The sequence below is a fragment of the Orcinus orca genome, chromosome 3 (assembly GCF_937001465.1).
Source record: "Orcinus orca chromosome 3, mOrcOrc1.1, whole genome shotgun sequence".
NCBI lineage: Eukaryota > Metazoa > Chordata > Mammalia > Artiodactyla > Delphinidae > Orcinus > Orcinus orca.
In genome coordinates this window covers 139941455-139963293 of record NC_064561.1, presented here as the reverse complement: position 1 = coordinate 139963293, position 21839 = coordinate 139941455, and the positions used below count along the sequence as shown (strand labels likewise).

General features: G+C 41.1%; 1 protein-coding gene and 1 pseudogene across 1 annotated transcript; one reads left to right on the top strand and one right to left on the bottom strand.

The window, feature by feature from the left end:
• Positions 1 to 2143: 2143 nt before the first annotated feature.
• Positions 2144 to 8310, bottom strand: PLK2 (polo like kinase 2). The gene is made up of 14 exons (XM_004275167.2): positions 7789 to 8310; positions 7089 to 7196; positions 6831 to 6947; positions 6502 to 6631; positions 6140 to 6227; positions 5569 to 5664; positions 5261 to 5459; positions 5014 to 5161; positions 4558 to 4655; positions 4128 to 4257; positions 3655 to 3895; positions 3404 to 3533; positions 3057 to 3167; positions 2144 to 2924 (listed from the first exon to the last, which is right to left on the bottom strand). Exons 1-14 carry the CDS (start codon positions 8056 to 8058, stop codon positions 2733 to 2735), a joined length of 2058 nt encoding a protein of 685 aa, XP_004275215.1. The 5' UTR covers positions 8059 to 8310; the 3' UTR covers positions 2144 to 2732.
• A 6606-nt stretch (positions 8311 to 14916) lies between these two features.
• LOC117203415 (acireductone dioxygenase-like) lies at positions 14917 to 20993 on the top strand (annotated as a pseudogene).
• The last annotated feature ends 846 nt before the right edge of the window (positions 20994 to 21839 follow it).

Sequence of the window (21839 nt, the reverse complement as noted above, 5' to 3'; positions counted from 1 at the left end):
CCTAAACTCACTGTATTTCCCTGAATATCAGGCTCTTCTTTCTACATTCCTAATTTATTTCAGTTAATGACCCCACAGTACCCTGCCTGCCCACCATTGACTACCAATCATCCTAAGGTCCACCTTCTTCCTCAGGCTCCACATTCAATAAAGTGCCAAATCCTATTCAAATCAACTTTCTAAGTCCCTCCCAAATCTACTGTCATTTATTCATTCAATATTTGATTGCCATATGCCACCGTACTGGGGATACTAAAATAAACTATTGGTAGACGGGCCAAAGGAGACACTACCTAACTCTTTATATGCTCCTTTTTATAAAGTCCTTTCTCACCTGGACCACAACATTAGTATCTTTACTGTTTGGGTCATCTTTCTCCATCTTCTTCCCCACCCATCTTGCTTATGTCCCCAGAATGAATTTAATAAAGCTGAAATACTAGGTCACTTGCTTCCTTAAAATCTTTCAGTAACTACACTTAGCCTTCGGTGCAGCCTAAATGCCTTGTGATGGAACTTGGGAGCACGTCAGGTCTGTTTCTTCCAGCCTTTACCTATGATGCTTCAGACTTACACATCCACTTCTCCTGTGAACTCTTTCACCCTCGGGCATCTATATATGTTATTCCCACTGCTTATAATACCCTTCCCCATCTCATACCTTTATTTAACCCTCACTCATCTTTCAAAACCCAATAAAAAAGAATTTTCTTCTCTGGAATCTCCTGCGCAGCCACGCCTGCGGCTCCTTCCCCACGATTCCTGTTCTTGGTTCCCACAACACCCAGTACATATCTTTATCATAATATCACAGCACTTATCAGACTACTAGACAAATGTCTCCTCCACTCTGCTGTGATTTCCTCAAGGACAGGGAGAGGTTTGGGCTCACTCAACATCTCCGACACCAGGCCCTGGATTTGGCACACAGGAGACCCTCAGTACCTACAAGAATGGATAAGTACCTAATTTTGAAATGGTGAAGTAATATACAACCTAACACTGTAAAACTCAAAATGAAAGCACATTTTTTACTATTTACAAACTCCTACTTCTACCTCTCTGCTCACAAAGACAAAAATAGAGTCTACTTTTGCACACCCAGCTATTAGTGTGATTATCCAGTTTTCTTCAGCTATTACCATAAACCATTTAACAGAGACTGAAGCTGTACACGTGGCCAGAGAACTCCAGTCAGCAGGAGTTACTCTAGGAACTGTGAAATATCCATAAACAGTTCTCTAGATTTGACTTTTATTAATAAAGCTTATCAGGGGCAGTTTGTAGTAATTTTAGAAAACTGTAAAATTACAACCACCATCTCTACACTACTCTGTACAGGATCCTAGTGCAAACAGAGCCTAACACATGAGAGAGTGCTGCTTTTCTCAGGACAATATTTTCCTTATAGTGGGATTACAATTGAACAGAAAAAGTATTTGCACTTTATACAGGTCACTGTAAGTTCAGAGTAACAGGGAGCAGCTTTGTACACCTGTCAAAGGAGACATCCCACTGAAAGAGAAAACTGTCTCAGATTTACCCCTTGGATAATTTGATAGTTTAAAAGATGGGCTTAAAACCAAAGCTTGGTACACTTACCATTCCCTATCCTCCATGCACCAGAAGGAAAATGACTTATTTACAAAGTACTTCTCACTACTGGCGGCAACGGGCGTGTTTAGGTAAGTTTAAGCTGAGTTATACATTTAGGTGGTGCAAGTATTATGAAGTACAGAGTCCTGCCCACATTAAGATAAACTTCCGGTACCTATTGACACTTAATAACAGAGATCCGTTTACACAGGATTACTCTAGCTTTGAGCTCCAAGCTAAACGAGTTTTGGGGAAATACTCCAGAGAGAAATTGGTTTTGGATTCAGTAGGAGGCCTATATTCTGGTTGTGAAAAGAGTGGTATTTTTGTTACACTCTTCTCTTCTCAAGCTAGATCTACCAGAGAGCATATGACTTCACTTCAGGTATTAAAGACTGACTTCCTAGAAATTATTATCAGCAAAGTTAAAACTCTAACTTTCTAGCCTGCTTCTGCACTCAACATCCTGCCAAAGAGTGCCAAGGATCCATGATCAAAGAATGCTGGGATGCAGTGCTGGGGCCACACCAAAGACGGGAGATCACTGTTTCTGCTTTTTCATACTCTTTATTGCCAACAGTTTAAAATGGTCAACATAAAAAAAAAACTGATAATAAATACTGCTCTTTGGGCTGTAATAAATAAAAAGTTTATTAACAAGGAATGCACTTTTCCAGCCACAAGTGTCTTCAAAAAAAAGAGAAAATTATATATGGCCATAGTTCACAGTTGAGCAGCCAAAAGCTGCTCCAGTTACAGCCTTTCAACAACACGGGAGCGTCCTCCCTTCTCCCTCCCCTTCAGGAAGTATATTCACAGTCCCAAGTCCTCTGTCTGAAGTGCTCTCCACAGAGAGAAGTTAAGTCAATGCACCTTTCTGCGAAATTGTCTGAAAAACCTTTTGAAACAGGTACGTCAAGGAAAACTGCATTCGGGTTCACTCTCAGCTTGTCCAAGGTCCAGAACTGTGTGCCTCTGCCTGGTCTGGTTCCACCAGGTCCAGCAGGCCACGGAGGAATTGTTTTCGTACCACCACCTGTCCACCTTCTTCAACGTGCTGTAGATCATTCTACTGGCTTCCCTGTAGATCTCACAGTGGAAAAGAGGAGTCCCATAGGATCCATTCAAAAAGTCTCTCAGTTACACCTCTGTAAGAGCATGTTCAGAGCATATTCCATTCGATTTTTTAATTCTAATGAACAGCCAGACATCAGCAGAGTTGTCAGTCTAAACGTTGTAGATATCCTGTCCTCATTGATGTAGGTGAGAAGGTATTCTTCATTTTGGCTACAGATGATTATTTTCGTATGATCGTGGTAGAAATTCACCTTTAAAAAGCAGACACAGATATCAGATCTCTCTAAATACTCAAGATGTGAAGAGTTTCGTCAATGATTAGATTGGCTAGGTCACAATCATTTGGGGACCTAAACACGTGCTTTCCTCAAGGGTTCATTTACCTGAAAGGTGCCATCGTTGAAGAGCATCATTAAGGCCTTATCAGATTTTAGCCACTGAAGGAGGTAGAGCCGAGGTCTTCGAACATCCGTAACACTAGGCAGATCTCCACCCTGGGAGAGATTGGGAGACTTAGTGCCTATAAAAGCTTTGCTGTGTGTGCACTCAGTTCTTCTCAGCAAATGCCTATCAAACTTAAGCAAGTGCCAGAGTGGCCTGGAGATTCTAATCCAGTAGATTGAGGGCGGGACACAAGAGGCTGCATGCCTTAAAGCGCTGAGGTTACACAGATGCCACTGCTCTGTGGACTACACTGCAAACATCACTGCTGGAAAGCCACGGTACTTACATCCATGAGGTTTTCCTCCATGTAATGAGAGAAGTATTTCAGCACCGTCACTTGACTAATGAATTGTTCGGGGGCATCTGTTGCTGGGAAAACAGAGCATTGGCCAAGCTCTGCATAATAGTGAACTGTTCTAAAGAACAGGAACAATACGGAGAAAAGAAGGAAAAACGGAAGTAGTTAGTCACTATTTTCAGATTTCCTTAGGGCAAAACTAAAGAACTGACAGGGCTTCCTTAATTGAACACGCTTACTTTTTATCTGGAAGGAGGCTCATGTGAGCACCGTTGTTGAAGAGGACGCCTACAGTGTGGTCTGAGAGCTGGTACCCAAAGCCATATTTATTAGAGTAGTCGACCCATTTGGTGACCCACTGAAAGGAAGTGCTCAGCTGCTCTTTGGGGATGCAGTCAGCTTCTGGCATGTTTTCTAGACATCCTCGAAGGACTCTTGCCACTGTGTCTGCGACACTTCCCATGGTACTGTCCTCGAGGCCTGGAAAGTCAGAGAAATTTAGAAAATAATTAACAACAAAACCTCAGGCTATGGTAGGTGCTAAGTCTCCCTTCACTAAATCTAAGGAGGGAGGACTCAAAATTGTTCCAGTCCTCTAATTTTGCTTCTTCTATGTTAAATCAGGCCAAAAACCAAACTGACGTCAGTTACTTAGTATTGAGCACTGGCATTCAGAGCGTCCTTATTTAAAATGCAGTTGACAACCACTTACATTCACTGCTGCTGCTGCAGCTGCCAAGTGTTCCTCTGACTATCATCCGAATAGCATCTCCAATCTGCTGCTTGTTTTCCACTGCGGGTGTTCCAGATCTGGCAACTGTAGTGGTAGGTGGCTGGAGTTCCTAGAAGAGAGAAGAGCCAGGCCATGGTCAAGCTTTTAAAATTCATTTGGGGTTGAGAATTCTAGTTTAAGATGAGATTGTGGCAATTAGTAGGAAAGCTTATCAAAAAGCAATGGACACAAGCCAGGTAACAGCTATTTCGGTAACTCAACTGCATGCATTGTTAAACTAAGAGATAAAATCTTCCCTTTTAAAGGGTTGGGAAGAAAACATTAAGTAAATATGTGATCCAAGTGATAATTAATGAAGAATGAAAAGGATATAAAGTGTTTATAACTATTTTACTCTTCTTTAGCATACCTCATCTGTCCTATGTTTGCTGGGTTGCTGAGTTATCGAAGTCTTTTTCAAATCATGCCTAAGCTTGTAAATTTCTTCATCTTCTTTAGCCACTTTATCTGTAAATCAAGGAAAAGAATTATGAGCATTATTCTATCCAAACAAGGTAGAAACAGAGCTAGCCCTATTTCCTCCTTTGGCATTAATAGCCAACTTAAGAGCATCCAAGGCAAAACCATCAGCTTTTACTTTTCTCTTTGCCATCAGCTGCAATTATGCAAGAAGCACATTTCAATGCATATGAAACAAAAAGCTATCCACCACAATTTGCAGTGTGGATTTTTGACGCTACAGAAAGTCAAATAGTATACAAACATACAGGCCAAATTATGTTCATATAAAAGCCTCTTTTAACTAACTTATCAACTTTATATATAATATTGGACACAGAAGAACAAAAGAAGTCTCATAACTTACTGTGTGTATCAATATATCTTGCTTTGTCTTTTTTGCCACCAAAAAGAGCAGCAGCTGCCTTCTTAAAGAAATTCTTAGCTGGGCTTGACAAGTGGAAATCTGGAACTGTATGACAACAGCTAGAAGAGAGTCTGTCTGGAGTGAAGCCCTATGAAGTAAAAGACAAGATATTCAGTAACCTGCTGGGAAATTAGGATCAAGAACATGTAATAAAAAGACGCCAAAAAAAAAAAAAAAATGCACCAACCTGCAAAAAAAAATCATGTCGAATGATGTCATCCAAACTGGGACGATCTTCTGGATTTTTGGACAACATGCTGGCTATTAAGTGCTTAGCAGGAGCCAGCAATGAAGACGGCATCGTATACCTTGCTTCTCTTATGCACCTGTAAGTTTCTTTCAGGTTTGTAGTTTCAAATGGGGGTCTTCCTAATAACATTGTATACCTGTATGCAAGGAAACACTTCTTTAGGAACGGTCAAAAAGCGACTCTTTTCGAGTGTTAAAAACCTACATCCAAATTTGCTTTTTGATTATTTTGGTGCGTTTACTTACATTACACAGCCTAAGGCCCAAATGTCTGATTCACAGCCGTGTCCTTGTTTGTTGAGGACTTCAGGAGAAAGATAATTTGGGGTACCACATATCGTTCTAGGAAAACAAAATATGAAGATCTCATTAGGAACTATTCTACTGTTTAAACTTAGTTCTCTGGATAAAACCTTAAAAGCACTATGCTGAATTTCTATTTGGAAACATCTGACTTTTGATTTCTGGCATGTAAACAACTGACATTTGACCAAGTGACTTGGTAATTTTTTTTTAATGTGTGTACAATTTTTTTCAGCCACATGACAAAGTGTTTTAAGCCAACTGAGACCAGGTACAGCAGGACATATTTATATATTTCAGGCAAATATAAGACAGATTTGTTTCATAATCAACTTATAGGCATAAGGTACTCTGCCTGGTCCATAGTGGCACTGGATAAGTGTTTCCTTCAATTAACACTGTAGCGGTTTATAGATTTTAGTATCAACTGGCCTTTGAAACATTAACTGGAAAATAAGAAGGGCATATTTGATCTCCACAAAACCCTATCAGGATGTGTCCTTCTGACTCTTACCTCCTTCTGTGTTCCAAGGGCTCCAGCCTGGCTGCCAAACCAAAGTCCCCAACTTTTAGTTCCATGGCTTCATTAATAAAAAAGTTTCCTAGATGATTAAAAAAAAGAAATCTGAATTCCCTTGGAAAGCTGTTCTAACCAAGTACACACACATCCACTCAACAGGCAGGCAGCCAGTTGCTTCAAGTGAAAGCCATCATTCATAAGCAAGATTGCGCTGGTTAGATCCCAACTAAGCCATCATTCATAAGCAAGATTGCGCTGGTGAGATCCCAACTAAGAACGTTAATATGTTAAAAAAAAGGGAGAGAGACAGCACACCTCTCTGACACAAAAGTCATCATTCGGAGTGAAAGGCTTACCTAGTTTGAGATCTCTGTGCAAGATTTCTTGTTCATGAAGGTACTTCAGTCCAGACACAATCTGCCTGAGGTAGTATCGGACTTCCGGCTCTGTCAACACCTTCCTTGCTTTCAAGATATGAGCCATGGACTGGGAAGAGGAGAAGGAAAAAAGAGATCTGTCAAACAAAGTTACCAAAATCAGGGGTTTCCTTGTGCAGGATGAGTGATGAAAGTTAATGATGCAGTGTAATAATTACCTCCACAACGAAATTCCCAGATAAAGTTCAGTTTGAATGCCATGTCAGTTTGCGGGAAGTAAATGCATTCAAATAGGAGTGAACACTTACCCTTCTACTGCAATATTCCAAAAGAATGTAAATGTTTTCTTTATCCTCAAAGTAGTGGTAAAACTGCACTACATGCTTGTGATGGAGGATTCTGTGAAGCTCTATTTCTTTGTCAATCTAAAAGAAAAAAGCAAGATCAGTCTTATTAGCCTCCCTCACCTCTGAAAAGCCAGTCTTACACATGCAGAAGACATTTTCCTAAAAGGGAAGGGCCATCTTGCACACAAAGAAAATACTTTACTCAACAGTCATACACACCTTTTCCCTTTGATGAGGTTTGGCCACTCTGCTGTGAGGAATAATTTTTGCAGCGTAGACTTTGTTGTTTGTCAAATCTGTCATCTCGTAACATTTTGCAAAGCCACCCTGACAGGAAACAAAGCCGAGACGGAATTGAGTATGGCAGGGACATGGACGGCAGATTTATATATATATATATATATATAAGTAAATGAGAAAGAAAAGCAAAAATATGGGAGAGGAAGGGCGAACAGAGGGATGCGGTCTACTTTTTTAAAGCTCTTTCACGAAGGGAAAAGCATTCCTGAAAACAGTAAGTTAAAACAGTGCCCCTTCTCCCTTTACAGAGAGGAGCTTTCCGGAGGGGGGGCTTGGGGTTGGGGAGATGAGAAATAGGGTATGAAGAGACTTGTCAAGAAAATCCTCTGTGGGGGCAGCTCGAGAGAGTTAGGTCTGGTATAGAAAGCCCTCGCTTCTGGCCTCAAGATCAATGTCTTTGGGCGGCGGGACGCAGACTGAGCCGCGGCTAAGGATGTGAAATCGATCCCGGCGCTGCCAGCGCACAAAAGCCAGAGGAGGGCAGGTGAGCAGCCCACGTCGCGCCGGGATCGGCCTCCCGAGACGCCGAGAAGCGGTGGGCGCGGCGTCCGGCCCGGCCCGGGGAATGCCCGGGCAGACCTCCCTCCCGCCTGGCAGCAGGGCGCCCGCCGCTCGTCACCTTTCCCAGCACTTTGCCTCGGCAGTAGCGCTTCCCCGTGGTAGGGTCGACGATAATCCTCGAGATCTCGGCCCCCGAGTGCGAGTGGTGGTGATGGTGGTGCGAGGCGGCCGGCTGCACCTGCACCTGGGGCTGCGGCGGCTGCGGCTCTTCGGGGGGCGGCTGCGGCCGCTTCTTCTTCGAGTCCCCGCCGCAAGCCTTGCCCAGCGCCTGCTCGCACATCTTGGTGCCAGCTGCCGGCTGGTAGGTGATAGTCCGCAAGAGCTCCATGGTCCCCTCGCCACCCTGCACTGCCCGCTGCCACCTCCGAGGCGCGGACACGCGACCGAGCCGGCCTCTACCCTCGAGCCCCAGCCGCAGGCACCAACCTCCCACGCCCGACGCCTTCGTTCACTTGTACGAGTGTGAACGCCCGGAGAAGTCTTATATACGGGCGGAGAAGGGGGCGGAGAATCGAAACGGGATGCTACATCACGAGTGACGCCCCGCCCACCGGCCTCAAGAGCGTCCGGGGCCGAGCAGGAGGTTGCGACGGGCTGGTGGCTTCCAGCTTGTGAGCCGCTTGCCGGCCGCGGGGAGCGCTCACCCCGATGGGGAGGCGGACACAGGCGTCCGGCCGTCCCCGTGACCGCCATCCCATTCTTGGAATGTTCCGAGCTTCTGGGTTTGAAGTAGAAACCCTAGGGCCGACGCCTGGCTCCGCCCCCACCCGCCCCGCGGCGGGCGGTGCCGGGTGCTGCGGTCCTCGCAGGTTCCCTCCCGTGCACAGCCCTTCCTCACCGCCCTACAACCTGACGCCTCCGGTGTCAACGTGTGAGTGTGGCCGGAGCCACTGCACAGTCACGTGAGGCTTCCCGGTGGCCACCTGGAGACCTTCTGGGCTGCCGCCGCCCCCGCAGTTTTACCCCGTTAGCTCCTGTCTAGAGGGGCCCTGCGTGGAGGCCGTGCCCCTGAAAGACAAGGGTCCGCGGAACAGGGTGTTCCGAGCTCCCCGCTGCTTCTGAATGAAGCGGACTTCGGCTGGGGCCGGCCGGCTGACCATGGACAAGTTCCACTTAGGCCCGTGTGGCCTCTGCCCATCACCTTAGAGCAAGCCTTTGTCGGAGGTCAGGCCCTTAACCTTGGAGAGGGAGGCCAGCGCCTTGGGAAGGCTTCGCGTTCAGAATGACCGAAGACGGGGAGCAAAGGCGCCACCTCGTGGAATGTTCCAGAAGCGCAGTTAGTCCGAGTGGGCAGCGGTTAATGACTATATGGGCTTTCTTTGACAGTAAGTGGTTTAAAGGTGCTCCTGGTGCTAACTATGGTTTTACAATCTAAATCATCTATCACTTCTTATTCCGAAGGGGTTATGCGGAATGCGTCGTTTAAAATGGCTCATTAAGCCACGTGGCTGCTCTGGTGCTGGGAGAGTCAATCCTAGGCCTTCCAAGTGGAGAGGATTGGTAGCATGAGGGAGGAGCATAGCCAAGTGAGCTAAAACATGGCTTAGTTTCCTATTTCCAGATTTTACGATTCAGACTTGCTAACCTGGGACCGCCATTGTTTCTTGTTCTAATGACAGTACTGCATTTATGTGCAGGGTACCGTGCTTAGTATTTTGAAAAGCCTTATTTAATTCTACATCCATTCTAAGTAGGAAATATTGTTATTCCCATTTTACAGATGAGGAATCTGGGGTTTAACGAATTTAAGTTAACTATTCCCTCTATATATATTTAGTAGAACATCCAAGTTATGTTAATTGGCAATAGACAGATTTTTAAATCCAAGTTAAGATGTGTTAAACAGTTTTTTGATACTAATTTCCAGTGCTATATAGAATACCAGATTAATAACCCCCTGGAAGGTACCTAGAAAACGGTTGGCTCCAGTACAGATACCATCAGGGTATGCATGATATCAGTTAATTAAATGTGCATGGTTTCGAAGATTCTGTCTCAAGTGTTTCCCACATAATGTAAAAAGGCGTTTCATTGGCATTACAGAGTAGAAAGGGAAAGTCTTCTGTGACTCCTCCTTTTTGATTCTGTAAGCTGTTCAGGGCAAGCCAAGGCATGTTTCTCAGAAAGTGAAAGTAGAATTTACCCCATGATTATCAGGGCTGGAACAGGCGCGGGCCTGGTGGTGGATATGAAGAATTACACAATCCTCCTCTTTAAAGATAAACCTAGGGGTGACCTTTGCTCCCCAGATTTATGCAAACTTATTTACTAGCCTGTAGTAGGCTTGCAGGTCTAGAAAATACTACCTAAATTTCCAGAGTTAATTTTACACCTTGTCTTTATTTTCTCGGTTGATAATGAACTTTTTAATCTATATCTGTTTATGACTTTCTATGATAAAAGGACTATGAAGAATAGTCATGATATTTTTCATTATTATTTCCATTCTTTGATTATCATATACTCTAGTATATCTCTTTACCAAATGTACTTAAGCATTTTATGGACTGTTGAACATGCCATGTGAAATTCAGGTCTATCCTCCAAAACATTTGAGCATTTAATAAAATATTAACATGTATATGTGTTATGGGACCTTCTGTCCAACTATGAAAATCTGATTTTTTGGTTCGTGGTGCCATCGTGTGGACAGAACTAAAATTGTTGTTAGTAGAACAAAAAAAAATAAATGTACTTTCCAATGGAGATAAATCTTTAATTACAAAATATTTCTCTGTAGTTCTGTAGATTTCATGTAATTACAAGTGGAATCCCAATATGACTTTTAGTGAAACTTGACAAGCTGATTGCAAACTTTGAAAGTGTAAGTGATCAAAAATAGCAAACTAACTTAAAGAAGAACTAGAAGGGGGAAGGTCTTTCTTTACCAGTTATCACAACTTATAATTAAGCTAGAGCAATTAAGAAAATTTGGTCCTGTCACAGGGATAGACTGACCAATGGAATAAAGAGCCTAGAAATAGATCCACTTATATATGGAACATTGGTATATGGCAGAGGAAACATGATAGATCATTGAGGAAAGGAAACTATTCAGTAAATGGAAGTAGAAAATTGATTTTTCCATATTAAAAAAAAATGAAATCCGTATCTTACACTGTATTAGTTTTCTAGGGCTACCCTAACAGAATACCACAGACTGGGTGGCTTAAACAACAGAAATTTACTTTCTCACAGTTCTGGGGGCTACAAGTCCAGGATCAAGGTGTGGGCAGGCTTGGTTCCTCCTGAGGCCTTCTCGCTTTGACTGCAGATGGCTGCCTTCTCATCGTGTCCTCACGTGATCATTCCTCTGTGAGAGAGCATCCCTGGTGTCCCCTTGTATGTCCAAATTTCCTGTTATAAGGACAGCAGTTAGACTGGATCAGGGCCCACCCAAATGACCTCATTTAACCTTAATCACCTTTTTAAGGCCCTATCTCTAAATACAGTCATATTCTGAAGTACTGGGGACTAGAGCTTCATTATATGAATTTTGAAGGGAAACAATTTTTAGCCCATAACACACACCATGTACAAAAAATCTACTTCAGATGGAGTAAGGACTTAAAGAGTAAGAACAAAACAAAATATCAGTAGGAAATATAAGTAACCAACTTGCAGAGCATAGGGTAGGGAAAGTTTTTTTTATTGAGATCTAGTTGACATATAATACTGCATCAGTTTTAGGTGTACAGCATTATGATTTGATATATGTATGTGTATATATATATGTGTGTGTGTGTGTGTATATATATATATATATATATATATATACAGTGAAATGGCTAACACAGTTTATATCACCACATATAGTTACAATATTTTTTCCTTGTGTGATAATAAATTTTAAGATCTACTCTCTCAATAACATTCAAATATACAATACAGTATCGTTAGCTAGAGTCACCATGCTTTACATTACATCCCAGGGACTTACTTATCTTATAATAGGAAGTCTGTACCTTTTGACCCCCTTTACCCATTTTGCCTACCTTCCCTGACTTCTGTTAACCACGGATCTGTTCTCTGTATCTAGAAGTTCAGGTTTTTTTAGATTTCACATATAAATGAGAATATACATTGTCTTTCTCTCATTTCACTTAACATAAATACCTCAGGGTCCATCCATGTTATTGCAAATGACAGGACTTCCTTCTGTTTTATGGCTAAATCATATTCCATTATGTGTGTGTGTGTGTGTGTGTGTGTGTGTGTGTGTGTGTGTATGTGTGTATCAAATGTTTTCTTTATCCATTCATCCGTTGATGGACACTTTGTTTCCATACCTTGGCTGTCATTAATAATGCTGCAGTGAACGTGGGAATAGCGATATCTCTTCAAGATTATGATTTCCTTTCCTTTGATTATATACCCAGAAGTGGGATTGCTGGATCATATGGTACTTCTATTTTTAATTTTTTGAGGAATCTCCATTCTGTTTTCCATAGTGGTTGCACTAATTTATATTCCCACCGACAGTGCATAAGGGTTCTCTTTTCTCCACATCCTCACCAACACTGTTATTTCTTGTCTCTTTAGTAATAGCCATTCTAGAGAGGTGTGAGATCATATCTCATTGTAGTTTGGATTTGCCTTTCCCTGATGATTACTGACGTTGAGCATCTTTTCATTTACCTGTTGGCCAGTTGTATGTCTTCTTTGGAAAATATCTATTCAAGTGTTCTAACCATTTTTTTTTTATTGAAGCATAGTTGATTTACAATGTTGTGTTAGTTTCTGGTGTACAGCAAAGTGATTCAGTTATATATATACATATATATAATATATTCTTTTTCATATTATTTTCCATTATGGTTTATTAGAGGATATTGAATATATACAATTCCCTGTGCTATATGGTGGAACCTTGTTGTTTACCTATTTGATATATATCAATAGTAGTTTGTATCTGCTAATCCCAAACTCGTAATTTATTCCTCCCTACCCTTTCCCATTTGGTAACCATAAATTTGTTTCCTATGTCTGTGAGTGTGTTTCTGTTTTGTACATAAGTTCATTTGTATCATATTTTAGATTCCACATATAAGTGATGTCATATGATATTTGTCTTTTTCTGACTTACTTCACTTAGTATGATAATCTCTAGGTCCATCCGTGTTACTGCAAATGGCATTATTTCATTCTTTTTTATGGCTGAGTAGGATTGCATCGTATATACATACCACATCTTCTTTATCCATCATCTGTCGATGGACATTTTGGTTGTTTCCATGTCTTGGCTATTGTGAATAGTGCTGCTGTGAACACTGGGGTGCATGTATCTTTTCAAATTAGAGTTTTCTCTGGATATATGCCCGGGAATGGGATTGCTGGATCATATGTCTTCTACCCATTTTTAATCGGATTGCTTATCTCTTTACAGTTGAGTTGTATGAGTTATTTATTTATTTTGCATATTAACCCCTTATTAGACATATGATTTGAAAACATTTTCTGTCATTATATAGGTTGCCTTTTCATTTTGTTGATGATTTCCTTTGCTGTGCAGAAGCTTTCTTTGTTTGATATAGTTCCACTTGTTTATTTTTGCTTTTATTGCCTTTGATTTTGTCATCAAGTCCAAAATATCATACCCAAGACTAATGTCAAGGAGCTTATCCCCATATTTTCTTCTGGGAGTTTTATGGTTTCAGATCTTGAACCTATTTTGTGTTGATTTTTGTGTATGGCATGAAGATAATGGTCCAGTTTCATTCTTTTGCATGCGGCTGTCCAGTTTTCCCAGCACCATTTATTGAAGAGACTATCCTTTATATATGTCCAAAAATATATTATGGGGAAAGGATAGCCTGTTCAATAAAGGCAAAGATTTTCAACATGCAAAATCCATTAACCATATAACAGGAGATTGATAAATTTGGCTAAATTAAAACTAAGAAATTTGATTCATCAAAAGACACCTTAAAGTTGGGGAATCCCCTGGCAGTCCAGTGGTTAGGGCTCCACACTTCCTCTGCAGGGGCACAGGTTCAATCCCCGGTGGGGGAACTATGATCCCCCATTACATGCGGTGCAGCCAAAAAAAAAGATACCTTAAAGTAAAAAGGCTGAACAGCCTCTTCAATAAGTGGTGCTGGGAAAACTGGACAGGCACATGTAAAAGAATGAGATTAGGTCGCTCCCTAACACCATACACAAAAATAAGCTCAAAATGGATTAAAGACCTAAATGTAAGGCCAGAAACTATCAAACTCTTAGAGGAAAACATAGGCAGAACACTCTATGACATAAATCACAGCAAGATCCTTTCTGACCCACCTCCTAGAGAAATGGAAATAAAACCAAAAATAAACAAATGGGACCTAATGAAACTTCAAAGCTTTTGCACAGCAAAGGAAACCATAAACAAGACCAAAAGACAATCCTCAGAATGGGAGAAAATATTTGCAAATGAAGCAACTGACAAAGGATTAATCTCCAAAATTTACAAGCATCTCATGCAGCTTAATAACAAAAAAACAAACAACCCAATCCAAAAATGGGCAGAAGACCTAAATAGACATTTCTCCAAAGAAGATATACAGATTGCCAACAAACACATGAAAGGATGCTGAACATCATTAATCATTAGGGAAATGCAAATCAAAACTACAATGAGATATCATCTCACACCAGTCAGAATGACCATCATCAAAAAATCTAGAAACAATAAATGCTGGAGAGGGTGTGGAGAAAAGGGAACACTCTTGCACTGCTGGTGGGAATGTCAATTGGTACAGCCACTATGGAGAACAGTATGGAGGTTCCTTAAAAAACTACAAATAGAACTACCATATGACCCAGCAATCCCATTACTGGGCATATACCCTGAGTAAAACATAATTCAAAAAGAGTCATGTACGAAAATGTTCATTGCAGCTCTATTTGCAATAGCCAGGAGATGGAAACAACCTAAGTGTCCATCATCGGATGAATGGATAAAGAAGATGTGGCACATATATACAATGGAATATTACTCAGCCATAAAAAGAAATGAAATTGAGCTATTTGTAATGAGGTGGATGGACCTAGAGTCTGTCATACAGAGTGAAGTAAGTGAGAAAGAGAAAGACAAATACCGTATGCTAACACATATATATGGAATTTAAGGAAAAAAAATGTCATGAAGAACCCAGGGGTAGGACGGGAATAAAGACACAGACCTACTAGAGAATAACTTGAGGATATGGGGAGGGGGAAGGGTAAGCTGTGACGGGGTGAGAGAGTGGCATGGACATATATACACTACCAAATGTAAAATCAATAGCTAGTGGGAAGCAGCCGCATAGCACAGGGAGATCAGCTCTGTGCTTTGTGACCACCTAGAGGGGTGGGATAGGGAGGGTGGGAGGGAGGGAGATGCAAGAAGGAAGAGATATGGGAACATATGTATATGTATAACTGATTCACTTTGTTGTCGAGCAGAAACTAACACACCATTGTAAAGCAATTATACTCCAATAAAGATGTTTAAAAAATAAATAAAGTAAAAAGGCTATAAGTTGGTAGAGACATTCGCATGCATATAACTAACAAAGAAATATATAGGAGTCCTACATATATATTGGTAAGGAAAATGACCCAACATAAGAATAAGTAAAAAATATAAACAAGCATTTCATAAAAAAGGAACTACTTATAGCCAATAAATGAGTTTCTCATAGTTATTAATAATTAGGGAAATATATATCAAGACCAGTTAAACTCATTCAATAGGTAAAAGTTAGGAAGCCTGAGCACATCAGTGTTGGAAAAGAGGTCAACAATTTGCGTGTACAGTTTTGCTAAGAGAGTGAATTGATTATTCTTGCATCCTACAACCCAGCAAGAGAAATGCTTGCACATATGTACCAGGAGACATATACAAGTATAGTCATGACAGTACTTTTAGTAATTGCAAAAAAAAAAGAAAAAGAAAAAGAAAAACCACACAAACCAAATGCCCATAAGATAGGAGAATGGATAAATATATAGTGGTACATACACATAATGGGATATTATGTGAAAATCAATGAATTACACATTTCCATATCAGTATGAATAAATCTTAATGTTTGGTTTTTAAAAGGGCAAGTTGAAGATTACTCTTTTATAAAATTCAAGAGCTAAACCTACATATTTTGTTTATACATATATATGTATTGATTTAAAATTCTATTTTTTTTAAATGTGGAAATGTTAAACAGAACATTTAGAGCAATGATTACCATGTATGAGGCAAGGGGTGTAAGAGAGGGAAAGAACATGCTGGTCTGTATAAGTTATTGCCCATGATCGGTTTTCCGATTGGATTATAAACTCAAACAAGACGTGTATACCTGGGGAGACCAATGATAACTATGTCACGAGCCAAGGAATATGGTTAGGCCAATTATGAGTACCTTACATCCAGGCAAAAAAAAAATACATACTTCTAGCATGATTTGAGGGAAGTGAAACAATGGGAAGAACATTCCGATATATGTATGCATTGCCAGGAGGCTACAGGGGCTAGGCTGGCCATGGTACGTCTCCACTGAAATATCCTGAGCGTCTAAGGAAGGTGAAAAGAGACCAAACCTCGTTTTATATTTGTCACAATATATCTAATTGATTGGATATTTAAATTTAAGGCCTAACTCTTTGAAAAGCAACTTAATGAATATAAAATAAAAGGTTAATTTTAAGATTTAAATTTAAATATTAGGCGTGGCGGCCCGTGCAGGTCCGGGGTCAGGCAGCCGCGCCTCCGGCCCAGCCATGGTGCAGTCCTGGTACATGGACGAGTCGCCGGCGACCCGCGGTGGCCCCACGGCGCAGAGCCCGCGCGCCCGGTCCGCCTGGAGCGGCTGCACGGGCTCGGCGTCCTTTACTGGACGCTGGATGCTGACAAAGATGAGAATGATCCAGAATTAGAAAAGATCCGAAAAGAGAAAAACTACTCCTGGATGGACACAATAACCATATGCAAACACAAACTACCAAATTATGAAGAAAAGATGAAGATGTTTTATGAGGAGCATTTATACCTGGATGACGAGATTCGCTACATCCTGGACGGCAGTGGGTACTTTGACATGAGGGATAAAGAGGACAGGTGGATCCGGATCTTCATGGGGAAAGGAGACATGATCACTCTCCCCGCCGGGATATACCACCGCTTCACACTGGACGAGAAGAACTACGTGAAGGCCATGCAGCTGTTTGTGGGAGACCCAGTGTGGATGGCGTACAGCCGGCCGGCTGACCACTTTGAGGCCCGTGGGCAGTATTGAGTTTCTGGCACAGATGGCCTAGCAGTGCCCTGGGGCCTCGGGCACCCGAAAGTCCGGGACATGATAGCAGCAGAAAATCTGTCCTATTCTCCTTGCTTTTGTGTTGTGGACTTGAGGCTAGGTGAGCTTTCCTCTGCAAGATTGTTTGATCAGAATACGTTTTAATGGAAGTAGCTGTAGAACCGGTTGGTACATGGAAGCACCTGTGGAAATCTGGGCAAATCCGTTCATTTTCTCTAATTCAGGACCAGTGGTCAGTGGCCCTGTATCAGCTCATGCCTTCAGCTGTGACCGAGTGAGTTTCAACTCCCCAAACGGAGCCACTTAGCTGCCCCATCTGAACCTGATTCTTGGACTTTAAGCAGGTACCAAGCTAGGCCATGCCTGCCTTGTGCGGAGGAGTGATAGTGGATGACAGGACTGGGCAGAGAGAAGAAGCTTTTCTCCCAAAACACGGGAGGAAGCTGGGTGGGGGAGGGGTGCCGTGGGGGATGAGCTGGCGGGTTAGGGGGGCCCTCACTTGATTATGCCACTTTCTTCTTCAAAATAGAGTAGCTGCCTTAACGTTAAAAAATAAATAAATAAATATTAAATATGTTAAATACCTTTTATGTTACATTCATTTTGATATACAGGCATTTTGTAAGTGAATAAAACTCTGTGGTAAATCCTGCCAGTAATCTTTGATGAAGGTTTATATTATACATTTATCAAAATAGTTGACCAAACTTTTATTCATTCATCTGTCTGTCTACCTGTCTACCTACCTAACTACCCATCCACCTGTTTCCTGGACATGATAGTAACAGTATTTGAGAGCAACTCCCCTTTCCCTTCATTCACTGTTGCAGACTGAAACTACTAATTTATTGCAGTGGACATAGATCTCCCTCTACTGGTACAAAATGATAATGCCAATCAATGCTATAAAGTTTTTAAGGTTATTTAAAATGCAGCTATTCCTTTAAGTCATACCCACCATTCCATTGCCTTGTGTAGCATCAGCATAAAAAGTAATCTCACTTTTGAATCTATCTTAAACACCACACTTATTTTCTAAAGCCAAATTATATAAATTTTTATAAATAAAAACAAATTATTAAGTGAATATAACACAAACAAAAACAAGGCAAAGGTGTTTTAGCTTTTCCTCATTCTTGGAAGTAAAAACATTTTGTTTCATTGAAATCTTAAACAAAAAATTTTTTTTCAATTTTATTTTATTTATTTTTTATACAGCAGGTTCTTATTAGTTACCCATTTTATACCTATTAGTGTATACATGTCAGTCCCAATCTCCCAATTGATCACACCACCACCCCGGCCCCGGCCACTTTCCCCCCTTGGTGTCCATACAGTTGTTCTCTACATCTGTGTCTCTATTTCTGCCCTGCAAACCGGTTCATCTGTACCATTTTTCTAGGTTCCACATATATGCGTTAATATATGATATTTGTTTTACTCTTTCTAACTTACTTCACTCTGTATGACAGTCTCTAGATCCATCCATGTCTCTATAAATGACCCAATTTCGTTCCGTTTTATGGCTGAGTAGTATTCCATTCTATATGTTTACCACATCTTCTTTATCCATTTGTCTGTTGATAGGCATTTAAGTTGCTTCCATGACCTGGCTATTATAAATAGTGCTGCAATGAACATTGGGGTGCATGTGTCTTTTTGAATTATGGTTTTCTCTGGGTGTATGGCCAATAGTGGGATGCTGGGTCATATGGTAATTCTATTTTTAGTTTTTTAAGGAACCTCCATACTGTTCTCCATAGTGGCTGTATCAATTTATATTCCCACCAATACTGCAAGAGTGTTCCCTTTTCTCCACACTCTCTCCAGCATTTGTTGTTTGTAGATTTTCTGATGATGCCCATTCTAACTAGTGTGAGGTAATACCTCATTGTAGTTTTGATTTGCATTTCTCTAATAATTAGTGATGTTGAGCAGATTTTCATGTGCTTCTTGGCCATCTATATGTCTTCTTTGGAGAAATGTCTATTCAGGTCTTCTGTCCATTTTTGGATTGGGTTGTTTTTTAGTATTGAGCTGCATGAGCTGTTTATATATTTTGGAGATTAATCCTTTGTCCGTTGATTCATTTGCAAATAGTTTCTCCCATTCTGAGGGTTGTCTTTTCATCTTGTTTGTAGTTTCCTTAGCTTTGCAAAAGCTTTGAAGTTTCATTAGGTCCCATTTGTTTATTTTTGTTTTTATTTCCGTTACTCTAGGAGGTTGATCAAAAAAAATCTTGCTGTGCTTTATGTCAAAGAATGTTCTTCCTATGTTTTCCTCTAAGAGTTTTGTAGTGTCCAGTCTTACATTTAGATCTCTAATCCATTTTGAGTTTATTTTTGTGTATGGTGTTAGGGAGTGTTCTAATTTCACTCTTTTACATGTAGCTATCCAGTTTTCCCAGCACCACTTATTGAAGAGACTGTCTTTTCTCCATTGTATATCCTTGCCTCCTTTGTCATAGATTAGTTGACCATAGGTGCGTGGGCTTATCTCTGGGCTTTTTATCCTATTTCATTGATCTATATTTCTGTTTTTGTGCCAGTACCATACTGTCTTGATTACTGTAGCTTTGTAGTATAGTCTGAAGTCCAGGAGCCTGATTCCTCCAGCTCTGTTTTTTTCCCTCAAGACTACTTTGGCTATTTGGGGTCTTTTGTATCTCCATACAAATTTTAAGATTTCCTTAGGGTGAAACAGGAAAGGAAAATAATATACTTTTATAGTCTCAAATGTGAATAGGGCATAAAATTTCTGGAAGGATTAATAGGAAACTAATAACAATAAAGATTTTCTCCATTTACTTGTTTATACATTTATTTTTGCAGGTGGGTTATTTACTTTTCTGATCACTTTTTTATAGGTTTTAGTGTTTGGACCAGGAGAGTAGATTACCTATTTTAAAATATGTAAAAATATTTTTATGACAGGATTTAGCTCCTCAAAGAGGGCTTGTTGGTCTACACTCCCTCTGTTACTGTCAATCAGCTGATCAAGATTTCTGATGTGTACCCTGCTTTGTATTATTTAATTGTTTGGTGGTTATTTTTTCTTCCCCACAGGTGTGAAAGCTCCATGAGGGCAAGTTCATTACTATCTTCAGTGCTGTGTTGCCTGTGTCTACAACAGTACATGGTACAGAGTAGGAAATCAATTATTTTTTGGATAAATCAATTTATAATTATAAAACAGTTGAGGAGACTAGACACATTCTAGATTTGGTCTTGCATAAATTACTGAACCTCTCTGTGCCACAGTTAACATGGGGATTACAATATTGTATAAGGTGGTTGTGATTAAATAATCCAATGCCTAGAATGTGTTTAGAGCAGTGCTTGACATATAGGAAGAGATCAATAATGTTAGTTACTATTTAATATTCAGGAGAAAGGAAGGGGCAAGACAAAGAACTAGCAAGGGCAACAGGGATGGACAAAGAGAAGTTTAACCCAAGGCCTAGTGGAAAGATCTTCTCTCCAGCATCTGGTTTACTGAAAGGAGTTGAACAAAAATAAATGGAACTAACAAGGAGAAAGAGTGAGCAAATAAGCACTGTTTTTGTTTGCCTTTTTGTTTTGTTTTTGGCTTGGGTAAGTGGAAGGAGAGGAGAAGCATCTAGGAGGTTGTTACCACCAGCCAAGGGAGAAGATGTCCCAGCTCTGGACCCGGAACGTGATGGAAGCTGCAGCTTGGCTGTTCTGAGGGCTGGGAGAGGCTGGTGTGCTTCTCTCAGTGGCTGCCTAGGCAGTCCCAGTGGGACGGGCTTCTTCAGCTCTGCTCCAGGAGGCCAGCCCTGGCAAACAGTCTGGTGCCTGGAGCGGCCGTGTGCGCAGGGAGCGACCTGCTCCTCTTGAGAAGTCCCAAGCCCACTGCGTCCAAACACCTCTCCACACCGCCTCCCACCGTGGCTCCCACACCCACGCCTAACTCAGCTTTTGTGAATTCAGGGGTGCAAAGAGCAAGGCTGACTCTGGGGACTCAGTGTGGTGCCTGCAACCCAGGACCTCCAACCACTGGGGTAGGAGCGAAGCCCTGGCAGAGGAGGAGGGATCTGGGCCGCTGGCGTCTCACTGGGAGCTGCAGTGACAGGTTGGCAGCACAGAGCATATGTTTGTTTAACATCATTGTGAAAAACAATCAAACATATAGAATTGTAAAAAAAAAAAAAAAAAGGCACAGTGAATGCCCATACATCCAGCACCACATTCAGCAGCTGTTTACACATATTCCCCCCACTCTCTTGCTTGCCATTTAAAAGCATGTTGTAGACATCATAACATGCTATCCTTAAATGCTGCAGCATGTACCTCTTAAAATGAGGAAATTCTCATATAGAACTGTAACTCTTTTATTGCACCTTGCAAAATAAACAATAATCCTTCACATCTAATACCTAGCTCACATCCACGTTTTCCCACTTGTTGCGCAGATGCATTTTATAGCTGATTTGGTTCAAACTAAGCCAATCAAGGGCCACAGACTGCATTCTGTTATGACTCCTAACTCGATAAAGCTGCAAGTCAGTCCTTCTTTTGGCTTTTTGAAGACACCGGGCTAGATGTCTTGTAAAATGTCTGTTTTCTGGATTTGTTTTATTTTTTTCCTAAACGTTTCATTTAACATATTCCTTTGTCTGTATTTCCTTTAAACTTGAAGTTAGAAATGCAGACTGATTTAGATTGGGGCTGAGCATGTTGTAGTAAGAATGTGTCCTAGAGAACACCGTATAATGCCCATGTGTCCCATCAGGAGGCACGTGGTGTCGTCCCGCCATTCCTGATAGCCACTCTGCTCTCCGAGTTAAGATGCTGGCAGCCAGATCTCACCG